This window comes from Hesperophylax consimilis, chromosome 18 (genome assembly GCF_061612785.1).
Source record: "Hesperophylax consimilis isolate HC1 chromosome 18, BYU_Hcon_1.0, whole genome shotgun sequence".
NCBI classification, from domain to species: domain Eukaryota; kingdom Metazoa; phylum Arthropoda; class Insecta; order Trichoptera; family Limnephilidae; genus Hesperophylax; species Hesperophylax consimilis.
Genome location: NC_142853.1, coordinates 23,239,596 through 23,255,963, shown reverse-complemented (window position 1 = coordinate 23,255,963; position 16,368 = coordinate 23,239,596). Strand labels below are relative to the sequence as shown.

The 16,368-nt window shown below is 34.0% G+C and overlaps 1 protein-coding gene across 1 annotated transcript in view; it reads right to left on the bottom strand.

Annotated features, from left to right (window-relative positions):
* Cph (BCL11 transcription factor chronophage) overlaps positions 1–16,368 on the bottom strand; it is a 95,061-nt gene that overhangs the window by 20,204 nt on the left and 58,489 nt on the right. The window contains exon 2 of the mRNA XM_089642446.1: positions 725–877. Coding sequence (XP_089498572.1) covers positions 725–877 — 153 coding nt within the window. The remainder of the gene's footprint in view (positions 1–724; positions 878–16,368) is intronic.

The following is a 16,368-nucleotide window of genomic DNA, read 5'->3' as shown; positions in this document are numbered from 1 at the left end:
AAGCTAGGTAGTCTAAATGGACAAATACGAGTATATGAATACAAATAATTAAGATAGTGTATTCGAATGTTCGAATGGAAAACGAGTCAAAGCTTTAAGGAGACGTATTAATGATCATTTTCATATTAGCTCGCTTATGGTACGTATACATACGCGAGCCGAACTGCCGGACTGAACCTCAACTTATGGCAAAAGAACGAAGCAACCGCAAATTGCGCGAAACGCCGCTTGTAGTTGCTTCGGTCCTTTCCCGTAATTCGTGGCTCCGTTCGCGTTTAAGGTTGCAAATGTATACGTATCATTACATCAACTTACATACTTATAAGTACAAGATTCTAAGCCTATAGTGAAGTGGTGGTAAGAAAAAGGGCTTTAATTTTTAATTTCAATTGTAATATTGGCATAGTTAGCTTCTGCAAAAACACTGTGAATGTGATAAATGTTCATTAACTCTTTGAAAAACTTTTGCTGATATTGACTATGTTGGAATTATGATCCTAAAATTTATCATGGCATCTGTTTATTGTTATCCTCTTTAGTTTTGTCATTCTTATTGGTATTAGCCTTTTCATCTTGTGTATCAGATTATGCATTAGATTTTAACAAGTATGCTAGTGCTTTTCTTTTAATTTGCCTAACTTTGTATTTTTGTTTTAATAATAATCACAACATTTCAAACTATATTATGGAAATTTTGGCCAATGTCTTAGTATATTTCTCTTACCTTGGGGAAAGCATTGCGAGAAGTTCTCCTTGTTGCACGCCAGCACCTTGTGTTGGATGAATCTCACGATGTCGGCCAGGGCAAAAGCCTTCTGGCAGCCACCGCATGTTAACAGGTCCTGCGTAGCGTCTCCTTCTGCGCTGTCTGCGTCCGCTAAAACAACAAAAGATGGCAAAACGTTAATAAAGGAAAAAAAAACTGAGCTAACAAAATAACTGCCACAGATGAAAAGGGTACGAAATAACAGGTTAAATACAGAGATAACCTATATGTGTCATGTACCAACGATGCGAACTGCATTCAGTGTCCAAAACCAGGGAAGTTTTATGAAGTGTATGCAAAAAATCGTTAAAAACCAAACGACATAATAATTTTGCATGTTTGAATCTTAATTGAAGATTGGAGCCCTGAAATAATCTGGTTATCATTAGGGCTACTCTGATTTTAAACTGATCTCTTGTCAGCAACGATTCAGGCTCTTTGCCCCTGCGTGGTAAAAACCAAGTAAAAATCTTTTTTTTTGTTTTCCAAACCACATCAAGTTAGTTATTATCTTAAAAACGCGTAGAAAATTACAGTGTCCTTTGTGTGGCGTTCAACAAACACAATATTATATCTACAGGTGCGTAGCGCGGTCCGAGTGCATTGTATGTTTCTCCATATAATTTAGAGAGACAGCCGGAATAGACGGATCTAGTACATCATCAGGCGCTGCTTGTATTGTCAGCCGTATTGTGTGAAGAAAAGATCCACATATTTATATTTACCCTCGACGATATTGTTTGCCCAGTCGCCAAGACGGACATGTTTGTTCGGAGCTTGCTAAGCAAATGCTAGTCTTATTCTGTTGACTTGTCTTTTCCACAATCTTTTATTCGCTGGTGGTGCTTTGCTTGTTAGTCCATTATTAATAGCGTGCAAACAGTGGCTTATACAGGTGGCATTGTTGAGTACGACTGGACTATTTACAGGAAACGGTTTATTTACCAGGCTATGCTACCGAATTACTTAAACGCCCACAATCTAAAATTCTCGAATAATATCTTCTTTTTTTACTGTGATTAATTTACATCCAATACTTTTGTAGTCTGTGGTTACATTTATGTATTATAACGAGTGTAAGTCGCACGTAACTCTTACGACGGGTTGTTTTATAGAACTTGAATAATTCATTAAGTTTCAAAGTTAAAATTCAAGTTATATGAAAGTTCTGTGATTATTTCACCATTTGTGGGTTATTTCACAATACTTGAGTAGTAAACGAACTTAAATAAGACCCACAGAACTTGAATTTTAACTTTGAAATCTTATTAATTGTTACAATTCTATGAAACAATGGATTTATGGTTTTTGAAAAGCGATACGTTAAAGGCTTAAATGTTTTTCTAGCTGTCAGCAGCGTCTTTAACGCAACATTTCTCAAACATACAGCGTAAACAATAGCCATGTATTGTAGTTAACATGAAAAATGAAATATCTAATCAACGAAAACGTGGACATTATGGGAGAATTCGACGTTAGGACAATAGTTAAGTCGTAAAAAATACGTGTGGAAGAACTTAAATAATTATGAAATAGTCGTGCAATTTTAATTAACGAATATCAGATAACAAATATAACACGGTAATTAAAAGAAGCGTAGAGTTTTAAAGTTAAGGCGATGCACTACGTCGTGTAATATATTAAATTTAGCCACTATCAATAACAACCCTTACGTAAATGGCGATAAGGTTTAAATTCCAATTTAACACAATCCGCCTGTTTTGATTTATGCAAGAAAAAAACATGGCCAAAAAGTGCATTTTATTTTATTTTGTGGATGTTCAGGTATAAATTTTTTTTTTTGATCATTTTATAAATAACTTAATTTTCCACATAATACAATAAAATCATAACCGAAAATGGGTCCGTAAGGAGGAGATTTTGAACCTTAAACCAGTTGTATGTCATAAGTGTTCAAAATTGGTTATTTATAAAGGGAAGGAACTTTTTCAAGGAATGCCTGCCATCATTAAATTAAGCTCATTTTCTTTATTAGTCATTTTTGTTTTTCATTCAATTCTGTAAAGAAAAAAGTTTAATAATTAATTAATTAATCTTTATTTTCATTATTTCAACAAGTTCATTTTCATAATTTCTACTTTATTTTCATTATTTTAACAAGTAAAGTAACCTATTTATTTGCTGATTGTGTTCATTTTATCTCATTAATATCAACAGTTTAAAATACGGTTGATGTACACTTGAGCAATCTACTGAACTGGGAACCAGTAAAAGTGTCACCTATTATACACATACATTGCATGTAAGAAAAAAAATACTTAGATTAACAAGTTATCAAATATTACATTTATATAATTATATAAACCTATGTATATAAATTTCGACTACCATAATACGGGCGTGTGTCTAGTGTGGTAGTCGAAAAGCATGTAAAAACTGTACACATTAATATTTCATGAATAAAGAAAAAAAAAAAAAAAAAAAGTTTTCATAGGCCTTGTACATTATTTTTTCTGGGCTTATAAAAAGACTTATCTAAAAAATACTCGTTAATTTCAAAGTCCAAGATGTATTCTACTCGCAGTATTTAATTAAAGCATCTGAAACATTTCTAGGCGACCAAATTTTCAAACCAACAGCACATGATTTTGCTTTACTACGTATGGCATCGCCTTAATGTTATATTATACGTCGTGAATACTCGGTTTTTAAATATTGTGGAAATTTCTTAGAACAGTTTTATTACGTTTGTAGAATCCATTTAGAAAATTTCACATTATCCTAATGAATGAATAGAATCCAAATATTAATAATGAAAAATTGGAATTGATCTTTGAAGATTTTTTTATTTGGACAAGGTACACATTGCAATCGCCGGTTTACCATATTTTTAAAATATTATTAAAAATATTATCGCTATTGTGAAAAAATGACCCCTGTGGTGTCGTAAATACACATTTGAATAAAAGGAAAACATATAATAACGTATTTGACATTAAGAAATTGAGTGGCAAAAAAGCCATACGTCTGAAGATAAGACCACGGGCGAGGCAAACAATTGTCCCCGGTCTACGTACAGATAATGATATGCCTGCCTGTCGACATTTTGCAACAATAACCCCATAAAAACCTACACGAATAATAATGGCCGATAGGGTCGCCAAAACTGATTTATTTCTTACCGTTGTCCAAAAAAAAATTGAATATATTAATAAATTATCAATCATTATGAGCGGTATTCTAAATTTGAATAATGCTGGTATCTGGTATGGCACGAGACAAAGCGAATAACAACAAATAGGGATGGGAGATTATTGTTGTCAAGAACTAAAAAAGTTATTAAAAAAAAAAGATTTACGATATTTTAAAAGCTAATTTAATTTTCCAGAGTGAGTCTACTATCAATGGGATTGAAAAAGGTTAAAGATTTCCGAGATATTAAATCTATTCTATTGTTTCAATGTTGTTTTGCTGAAAATTAAATAATCAATGGTCAAAATGATATGATTTTTCGAACGTATATCCTAATAATTAGATGTGCATTTTAAATTAATTAAAGAATTTGGATTTGTCGAACATAAGTTTAGGTATTTTAAATCTACATCGTAGAATAATAAAATAAATAACTTATTAAGATTAAGATATTTCTCAAAAATAAAAAGCCAAAAGTAATTATTAAAATCATTATTTCTCAGCTTCCAAACATTCTTTCTTACATAACATTTGAAAAACTAGCAATACACAATGTGGATTTTTTTTTACTGCTATGTGAATATTAAAAAGCTGTTTGGTTAAGTGCTGAACATTACCGCGTAATAAAGGCTGTCTAAGTGTAATAACGATTAATTTTAACTATTTATTTGAGATTTTTTATTGTGGCAGCCCTGGCGCGTAGAATAAAGCTATTGCTGGAAGTGGAGAGGTGATACAGGTAACACTCGCCTCGGAGGTAATTACAATATTTATCATTACAATAACACATGTCCAAATGTTCCGAGGAGTGGTATTGCCGGCGTGGGTGGAGAGGGGCAAGTGGAGGGACGCGGCCGGTCGTACAATGGCCGTCACGTAAGCCGGTGTTTACTCTAAGGCGATTATGAATTGGGCCTTACAAAAAAACAAATTACGAAATTTGAATTTATAAGTTTTTTTGAAAACTATTTTCAGATACTTTGGACGTTGTGGTACGCAAAGAAAAAATTGTGGCATACCTGTAAGTAATAAGTACTGGTGACATTCGGGTAGAAAAACTATATGGGTGAACGAAAAGTCGCATAACTCTTGCTTCTAGCTTCAATCACATATTTATGTATTATTTTTGTTATCCGGCTCGGAGGGACCAAGTGTGGCTTATTTATTTACATTTATTTGTAAGAAATATCAAAGAATGAAGAATAACAGAATAAATACGTTGTGGGCCAAAACTGTGTTTCACTATGATTACGAATGGAATAACGATATACAATTTCAGACTAGTGGTTTGCTGTGTATACATATGTTAGCGGCTGCTTCGTTCCTTTCCCATGATTCGTAGCTCGGCTCGCACTTTTTCTTCACGCGTAAATGCAACATACGAGAGATAGACCACGTGAAAGATGGTCTAGAATTAAAAGGTACTAAGTCAGTGGCACATTTGTTTCCATGCAAATTTATATAGAAGGCTCCTCCAGCTTTTTTCTTTATTCTATGGCTTGTATAATACAAAGATCTAGGTATATAAGTTAATTAAATTCAAGCTAAAAAAAAATTAAGCCTATAAAACATGAAAATTTTGAAAAAAACAAAAGTATTCTCAATTTCTACCTTGAACAATAAATTTATAAAAATCTTTGAACTTTGAAAAAAAAGATTAATTAATTGTCATCTAGAAACATAACCCGATAATTTTCTCAGTAAACAACCGGCCTTTTCCGCTCTGAAAAGAGTGAGGTTTCGTTTTTGAAATCGGGTTCATAGCCGCGAGCGGTTATTGGAAAGGCGATATCTTATCCCATGGTCACATTACAATATAGATTACTTATTACTTCAACGTGTATCTACGGTATTTCTTTGCTGTTTCACCCGTAGATATTATAACTGTAGGACGAAGATTAGCGATACGATACGATTCGATTGTGCCACCCCAGCCAAGAGTACTTAATACTGCCTCAATTGAAAGTATGTAGCTATGTACTACATAATGAGTCAGAACGATATCACTAATGAACGCAAAAATGGGATTATTTGTCGGTATTTCGTCTAAAAATAACTCAAAATTGGTTACCATGACATTGTATTATGTAGGTTGCGTCGTTTATGTACAATGCTTTTGTTGGTATAATTTGTTTCCTACTTCGATTTGTCCCATATCATATGTGTCCTACTTCAATTGGTGGCCAATGTTTTTGTCCCATATAATTTGTATCCAATGTTTTAATGCCATATCATTTGTGTCCTACTTCAATTGGTGGCCAATGTCCTTTGTCTCATATCGTTTGTGTCCTACTTCCATTTCTGTCCAATGTTTGCCATCATTTGTGTCCTACTTCAATTGGTGGCCAATGTCCTTTGTGTCCAAATTTTACTTCCATTTGTGTCCAATGTTTTAATGCCATCATTTGTGTCCAATGTTTTAATGCCATCATTTGTGTCCTAGTTAAATTGGTGGCCAATGTCTTTGTCCCATATCGTTTGTGTCCTACTTCCATTTGTGTCCAATGTTACAGTCCCATATCATCTGTGTCCTATTTCAATTTGTGTCCAATATTTATATCCCATTTCATTTGTGGCAAAATGTGACACATTCAATACCTTTTCCATCATTGGTTTCATCTTAGACACAGGACCAAAGTACGTGGTGGATGGTGGATTATCCGTCTCGCTCCAACCCGCACGGTTTGGTCGAAGGGGTTGAAGCGGGAGAGGGATGGGGGGTGTAATAAAAAAGTAATATAAGGAAAATTGCCCACGGCGGGAAAACCATTGGCAACCGATCGATGGGAAATGTCTCGGATTTTCACCGGAGGAGGTGAGAACTGACTAAACCCGAAGATAGAACAACGGAATCATGGTGTCTGGTAAAAATATGGATACATTTTTGACAATATTTTATGTTGATTTACTGAATGAGTCTTTCATTGTGTATTGTCCGCGCAGGTGGAAACACTTTCTTTATCAACGGTGTTATTGAGCGCTGTGTTGTGTAGCGCAAGCGGAACCAAAACACGTCTACTAGCTAAAAGTAGATGTTGCTTCTTTAGCTGTTAGTGAGAACCGAGAGTACATACCGAAAGAAGCTACGCAACTGTTTATTTGCAAAGAATAAAACACTGGTTAAGACACCGCAAAAAATCTTTGTGTATCTTATAATACTACTTGAGACATTATTCCATCTGACTCCATCTGACATTCAAATTTATAAGCCTAACTTTCTTATTTTTTAATGCTTACTACGGAGCTTTAACTACGGTTGTCAATTCAAGTGCCAAAAAACAAGTTATCCTTTGGTTGAAAAATAAACGAAACACTGCGAAATATAATAAAGTATGATCTCAAGAATATTTTTAGGTATGAAACAACTAAGATTATCCAAGTCCCTACATTGCGATAGGCTGCTCATGTGGAGATAATTTCAGATGAGAATACATTGAAAATCATAACCGATTGGGTTTGAAACTATAAGCAAATCAGAGTCATATATAGGAAGAAGTTGGACTGATAACGTCAAAGAAGGTTGAAGCAGGTAAGGATGATCTAAGAACTGGAGCCATTGGAGAACTCCATTTTTAAGTAGATCAGATCAAGCGTCTAAAATGAAATGCATTGCCGTGATGGTTATCAAAATCAGAACGTTCATTACCACTACAGCCATTCCCTCGTACGACAAAAGAAGATTTTCTTTCTGTTTAAATGATATCATATCTTTTTACGTGAAAATGGAATAATGGCACACAGTTGATAGCGCTGCACTCGCCTGGCTTTCCACGATATATGTTATTTATCTAATGCCCGCACGTCAGAGCCGCAAGAAATGTCGCGTAATTACACGGTACAGAGGATTACATTATCCGGGACATTTACAATTCAAATCTCTGAACGTTTCGTCACTTGTATGCGGACACTGTAATTATTGTTCGTAGATACAACTGGCTACATGTGTCACCGATGGAAAAACACTTTGTCATCACAATTGCTAATTCCACCGGGGACCAATGGATATTAAACAGATTAAACAACTCCGCCTATCTTGCGGAATATGTTCTTTTTTACGATATCAACTAGCCTATCATCGATGCGCTTAAATTTATGTTAAGTGACAGTTTCTCTCTCTCATAATATAGAAATAACGTAACAGATTTTTAATGCTTCAACTTTGACATCCTTTCAAACTCTAAAAAGAAATTACTGAACGTTGTGTTGGTGCGAATTTATCAACATTTGATTTTACATATCCAGCTCGTATTTTTTAATTTTTGGCTTTTATTTTTGTTAGTTTCATGGCTTTAATCGACGTTGAAAGGTTCAATGGACTAAATTTCCAGAAAAAAAATCTTCGAATGAGGCGAAACATAGGGAAAGTGCAAAATAAACATGTCAGTGGATGGCCAGAATTGTAAATTGTTACTCTCAGAATCGCCTCGGTGGACAGATCTGAAAAGCAAGTTACTTCTCAACCTTCTTCTTCTCCATAGATTTCCTTTCCCCATGGAGATATTATAGTCTCACCAACAAGGTGCAGTTGAGACTTTGAACGGTACTCACATAAATATATGTACCGTCATATCGATCTCAAAATGGCGATATATTTGTATTAGTAGCGTTACATTACTTAAAGCGATACAATATGACCAAAAACTCCAATATTTATTGGCTCATTTGCCGACAATCATTTTACTGGACAAAGCAATAGTGATTACACAATCAAGATTTGTAGGGTAGGTAATACCGCCGTTATGACTGTGATTAAAGACTCGTACTGAGATGTTATCGCGTCCATACGCAGGGAGTTCTGTAGAGTATTATTGCTTTGAGTTCTTTGAATAAATATTTGCAACGGGCGGCCTTTTTGATAAAGCTTGCCGACCTCCTTCGGGTATCTGTGCCACGAGTGTACATGATTCACGAATAATTTTTTTTTTAAATTGTACTTATTCCAGCAATCAGTCTCAGTGCAATTATTATAATTTTATAGCTTGGAGACTTGTTTCAAAATTACAGAATTTACATTTATTGAGGCATTAAATCAGTATTATTGGATCAATGCTTTATTAAAAATTATTTCTCAAGGAAATTCAAACGATATAAGTATGGGAATATTTTGTTTTAATATGTTAGGTTAGGTTAGGAAAAGTTAGGAAACATATCTTAGAGGTTAGGTTTTGATTGAGTGAGGCAATGATAATGATTCCCGTTTGTGCTTCGGTAGGTACCTACATATTACCTAAAGACGCAATATTATTATTACTGTGTATAATATTAGTTAGGTAATCGGATTTTTTTTTGTAGTTTTTCAAAAAAACGTACCTAAATATTCGTTGGTAAAGTAGGTACCTACCTAACTCCCAAACTATTTGATGTTTATCGTCTCAACAAAACGCTGGTTCAAAAATTTGAATTCCGTCAAATCTGGCACCACTTGGTGTCGAAAACACCAGCCGCCATCTGTCGACCAACCCGTTAACTACTCGTTGACCGGAAGCCGGGGCGGTACTTGACTAATACCCACTAATCTCAAGATCAATCCAGACATTATTATTACTGCGTGTATGACGTCATCGGCATATGCCGCACCCAGAACGTCGCAAACGCCAGCAAGGTTAAACACAACACCCTAGCGAAGTAAATACTACATAGTCTAGGTGAAATATTTGGGCAGTGTTTGTATGGGATGTGATTGAGATTTTTCTAGGGAGGATTGTGCGATTATTTTAGAAGATTTTTATATCAAACACTTGTAAGTAGGTACTTCGTATTATTATTATTGCGCATGGTGATGTTAGTACAAATAGTATGCCTACTTAGTCATGGGCGCATGTGGCTTATCAGTTTTTATCAGAATGGCAAACTAAGGCTCGTTTCTTAGAACGATTTGATATCGGAATTGAAATTCGCCGATGCATTTGGGGAATACGGATTGCACTGAAGGTAAAATTCATTTTAAAAGTGAGGTAGAACATATAAAAGTGAACTTTTTTGAGTTTAAAAACAAAGAAAATATCAATAGGTAATTACTGATTTAAATTATGTGGAGTTATTAGAACTTACTATCTGGAGTCGAACGAAAATCAATACACTTTTTTTAAAATTAAATTAGAATTTTTTAAAGCTTTATATCTTATGATCTACATAACAAATTGAATTAAAAATAGTTGCCTTTACAGAAAATGCTGTGCATATGAAAATGCTCATCGTTACAGAGGTTTTTTTTTAGTTTTTTTGATTTGCAATCACGATAGTAATTATTTGGTTTAAAATATTTTTTTTATTCTATTTTTCGATCTGATAAAGCGATCTACGGAACGCGTACGCACTTGAAATTTATTTCACAATCAGTATGCAATCACGTGGCAATTATGCACCTTTTGTGCCACATCTTGATGGAGAACTGGCTCAGAAGGCGCTTGGCTTAAACATTGAATACATAAATTCAAATAAACTTGATTAAATCCAAATACAGCTTGACCCCTTGACAACTAGTTCTTGTGGAGGGTAGATAGAGTTTAAAGGGTTAAAAATAGAGAAGCCGGGTTACAATATTTCAAATTCTTGATGTTTTATTTGAGTACCTATTATAATAATCAAAATGTTATTTTTCAACCGAAGCCGGTTGATTTTTAATATGAAGTATGAAATTCGTGAATATAAATATATTATTTGAATGCTTTAAAACATTTCTATTGTAAGACATCCTTGATGTTATGTTTCACAAGAACAAATAATAAATACATTCATTACTTTAATATACACCTCTTTATTTGAGTTTGAAGTATACTATTTTATGACTTATAACCTTGTTATAAAAAAACATGAAAGTTTATCTACAATATATCGAGTTAATTTGACTATCAGTAATGATTTTATCGTAATTATCGAGGGATTTCCCAAATTCGAGTGCTTTCAGATTATTTGGAATTTGTTATTCTCATTAATACGTAAAATGCTAGTGACTTTAATATGCTAAAACTGTTTAAATAAAAAAATTATCTCAAAATAGAGCACAAAACGTGTGAACAACTGTTACATAATAATTTTTGATACATAATATTAATACCACGTTGTGTAAAAATTGCAAATATTCAAAACTACTCTTAGTAAAGTGGTCTTATTTCATATTTTCTTCTCTTGTAGAGTGGTGAACCTTAGAATATAGAAAAACTATTATATTTAAGTACACAGTTTGGTTAATTTTGGTTAAAAACCTTCGTACGCGTGGTTCTGGATCAGTTTGGTAGAAAGGTACTTCATCTATACTGCTATTTCATTTATGACTCAATATTGATTCCATGACATATCAAATAAACGTCAAGCAATACTAATAAAATCACTCATAATTAGATCAACGTCCACAATCGCATTCCAGATATTAATGAAATGACAAACAAAAAGCTGTGTCAGCTGCAGATTTGGGTCCTGTGCCGCAATAAAGAGCGAGCTACGCACACTGGTGCACTCACATGCACTATACTATATTACTGCACATTGCGCCTAAACCATGCGATGGGGTATGAACAGGACCCAAACATTATATTGCCTGTACGTACTAGTGTACCCTGGTAGTTGGCCCTTTTGTCGCTGCATACGAGGTGTAGATTAGCTCGAGTGTCGCGGGAAAGCTATGCTGGGTGCGCTTTGTGGAAAGCCGCGCTCCGATGCATTCTGCGAGTGCATTTTTTCATGCAGGCAGATCAATTAGTGCGTTTTAAATTAAAATAGATTTTTGTTTTAAAATCGTCATTTTTTTATATACATCATTGTGCTTTTACACCTAACCAAACCAAACTTGAGCTAACCTAACATCACGTATTCGAAATGAAAACACTGCTTAAGAGGAAGTTATAAGCCAAAAATGTGTGTATTATTTAAATACCTTATATCGTAGGTAATAGGCATTAAAATCGCTTGACAAACGGAGTCCAGAAACGTTCAATTTCAAACCAAAACTGTTTTTTATTTATTTTGTAAATAATTTTATAAGAGAGCAAAAAAGTTAATCAAATGAAACTTTCACAGATAATTTTAGTTATAATACTGTATTTTTTAAAAGTTTTTTCCTGTATGCGTTCATACATTTCTATTGAAAAAATATTTTTTAAGCAGTTTGCATTTATATTTTTTATTTATTTATTTATTTATTATTATTACATTTATTACATACAAGATATACAAATATAAAAGGAAGCTTTGACTGTCCAACTAGGAAGTTTCCCGTTTTAGGACAGTCAAGTTATTGATTTGTATTCTACTCAAGCGAAGCAATAGTAAAACCTTCAATTTATCTGAAGCATATTTTTTGTGTTCGTAATGTACACCAATTCGTTATAAAGATTAATCAAAATAGTGATTTGGCATTAAGCTTCGCCTTAACTTAACCGAAGCTAAACTTACGTATCTTAACAACCTAGCTTCACACAGAATTAAACTTTGTTTATAAATGTATGGATTTAGATAATATGTTTAGCAACATAGTAGATATGAATAGGTACTTCCCAAGATTTCTCTTTCACAATAATTCTCACATAAGGAATGCCAGATTCTCATTGATTCCTGGCAGTTGCGACTCTTGGAAGATATCATAAAAATATGAATAACATTTCATGCAAGTTATCGGTAGGTATTTTGCAGTATTGAAAATGAATGGACATTTTACTTCGTTCATATTTGAGGTGAGCATTTTTGCGCAATATGAAAACGTTATGAATAGAAGTTACAATGAAAAAAAAACCAGAACAAATTGTACAATGACCATAGTATCGAGGGGTAGAATGGAATAGTTCTGCCTTATGGGGGTGATGTATTGAATAACTACCAACATTTATATTCATAACTTTTGTCTCTAGGACAAAGGTTACATCAATCATCCACGCGACAGAAATAGAAAATGAACCTCTGATAAGAATTATATTATTAATATTTATTCGATGACACCGTAAAAATTACATAATAAGGATTCATTTAATTTTTAAATTAATCCTTACAACATATATGTAGAGTGAAAGATACTTTCACAACAGTGGAAGACATACGGAGAACAATGAGTAGTGCCAATTTATTTTAAAAAAATGGTAGTCCGGTTAAAAACAGGATTGAATGGCCATTTCCTGATAAGTTCTTAGTAAATACCTAATATTTTCATGCACCAGGATTTGCCTTGATAATATATATTAACGAAAATATTAGGATTTTTATGAACACGTGTTCCGACATCGTGAAAGTACATACGTATCTTACTGAAGGTTTAAAAGAAAAACAATCAATTCATTCGTTGAGGGCCTGCAATTCCCTTTTCAACCGGATTACAAAACTTGATTAGAACCTTTACAGAACTTGTAAATCAAAATTGGAATTTGATGAATCCTTGGAAACAACCCATCCTTACTATCGCTCTGGTGTGATTGCACTATTTTGAATTGAATCATTTGCCATGTTTGGTGACCAGATTTGAATTGCCTGGATCTTACCCAGCTTCCTCTTTCCCATCTCCTACTCCTTCCCGCTATCTCCAGTCTCACATCATTCCCAACTTGGAGATGCCATAGTCTCACTGGCTCTTTTGCGGTATTATTGAAATATTCAAATCGGATATACTATGCAGGCAGTGTGACTCACTGGAATAAAAAAACTACTTAAATTGTAAATTATTCAATATATTTTTTTATTATTTTACGTGGCTAAATTTGAGTGCATGAAGTCATTGATATTTAATATAAACGCCATATTAACTAAAGCCCTGTGAGCCCACTTCCAATATTGGCAATAATTCGAGGGTTGCAGAACATTTGAGGTATTTAATCATCCCTTTGACCCGCTAGCCCCCGGTGCAATGCGGCGTCATGACTCGGGGGTGGCTAAATACTAAATGCCCGGACTGAGGGGGTTATCAGCAGCCAGGTTTGATTACAGTGCCCGGCCATTACTGTGTGGAATTCGTTATGCGACATAGGTGCAATGGAGAAAATAAAACTTGAAAACTGATGTAACGATTTTTGTTTTGTCAGTTTTGAAAACAACTGAACTACACCAATTGATATTACACGACTGATCACATTTTAATAAAAAATAAAAATAACATTAAAGATGCATGCGTATAGATTTAGCTGTGACAGCTAAACCCATTGCACGCATCACAGTTTAACCGGGTAGAGAGAATTGGCATCGTGAATTCAATTCCTTGGCTGGCAAAGTCCTTCATCAAACCACAAGCAACATTTGTATAGGTAGTAAGAGATTTTCAAATATTGTCCGATTATTCTTAGTATATTTAACAGTTATGAACAGCACCGCCTTAGAATTGAGATGTTTGTCCTACCTAGTTGGGAGGGTGGTACCTTCATTTTACCTATTTACGAATAACCCTTTGCACAAAGGGAAGGATAACAAACAACAATAGTGATTAGCTGAAGGGTGTGTGACATGAAGCCTTTTCAATAACAAACACCGGTGTTGAACGCTACTGGCCAGCAGATGTGAGCGACAACACACCCCCGAAAGGGGTAGTTTACCGGATTCTTGTTTTCAGGGGTAGGAAAAGGATTGAAACAAAAATAAGACAGTGAAGGAGTAAGACAAAGGTGAACTCTTGAAAAAAATATTGAATCATCTAAAATTGTTCTAAATATGAATAATGGGTACTGTCATATCTGAATAGTAATAACTCTGGCGTGAAATGAAGTTTGGACAGCTTATTACGTGTAAAGTTTCTGTAAAATAATAGCTATTTTCAGCTTTCATAATTTTTGTAATGAGTTATTATGGACCTTTTAAATTGTGATTTAACTGTCGGTAAGAAACACATATTAGTAAAAAAGCATCATTAAACCAATTTTATTTATAAAATCTATTTAAAAACACTGCAAAAGCGAAATTATACTGATTATAGAAGTTAATATGACTTGTAGAAGTCGAGTATATTTTATAAATTTCTGCAGATTTTTAGAAAAAGTTACCGATCCCTCGTTTACCCGAATTCCACGAATAAGGGCTGAAAACGAACGAAAGGGCTGCAGAGCTGAACAGATTAGGCTGACCATACGCGTATTATTATAGCGGGTGGGGTGTGACTGAGAAGCTTTTACAGAAAGGGATGCATGATTCTCACTGACCAGACATTGGACGGGGTTGTACAGAAGATGGACAGCGCACGCGCAAACTGCCCACTGGTCAGTCGGGGGTGGGAACCTCGTCTGCCATTTGTCAAATGTCTCGGATGTGTGAGTGATGCGAGTGAAAGGAAAATTCTCTGACTCTTTCTAGATAAAAGAAAAAAGGGAGGGTGGCATTTTCTTTAAAAGAAAATGGTCGAATACATTTAACGAAAAAATGAGAATCTTTTTAAGGTTCAATTGAGATTCTCTGAAAGTATCTAATGTATGATGTAGTATGCTCTCATATAAAGAATTAGTGTTATTTTTTTGTTTAAATACACTTAAATAATGCTTGTGAATTTGCAATTTGCCAGATCGGTGAAAGCGTTATAAATAGAGGGACATTTAGATCGTTTGATGATGAAGAGTTGATGGACGAAGAAAAAAATTGACCAAAGTAAAGGAGAAAAGCAACGAGCAACTGAATGAATATATAAGTCAGGACTCTCTATAAAAACGAAGTAAATTAATTTAAAATTAAGTAAATGACAGTTAAGTTAATGACACTTAAGTAAATGAGAATTAAGCAAATCAAAATTAAGTAAATGATAATTGAATAAATTACTATTAAGTAAGTGAATGACAAAGCAGCAAATGAGAAATAAGTATACTACGATGAAGTAAATGACAATTAAATAACTCTTAGGAGTCAGAATAACAGATGATTATGTATTTACGAATATGTGTACGTACAACTTGAAGTTCATACAAAGACGGTGATAAAAATTTTTCCTCCTTCTTTGCCCACCTATTCGTGATGAATAAGTATCGCCTATTATACGAAATATTTGATGTAGGTACCTTCCAACATATGTTGTGAGATGTTGTTTGAAACATTTGATGTACCTACCAAAAAAAATTTATCCGCTATTCGTTAACAACCTCTTTTTATTTCACTTACCTGAAAATCTTCTAAACATGTTTTATAAAATGTTTATATTGAATAGGTTTAAGCTTTCAATGAAGAATTTTTGAAATGTCGCAGCATAAAGCAGTAGTTTTCCATTTGCAAAAGGTTAATTATTTCTACATGGCGTCCTGCACATAAAAGGAAGAGTTCCGCGTTCAGATACGAGGAAGGGTTAGTTAATTTACTATTCAAGATGGCTGAGAAAATGCACAGAAAATCATAAAGTCTGATGGACCAATGGGGAGCTGGGGCGGAGGCTGCCAGAGTGTTATGAAAAGCAGAGATTAAACATTGTAAAACAAAGCGCACATGCGGGGGATGAAAAGAAAAAAAACATGGCTGCGTTTGAACGCCATTGAAAAAAAAAACTTAAAAAAAAAATTTGAACACGA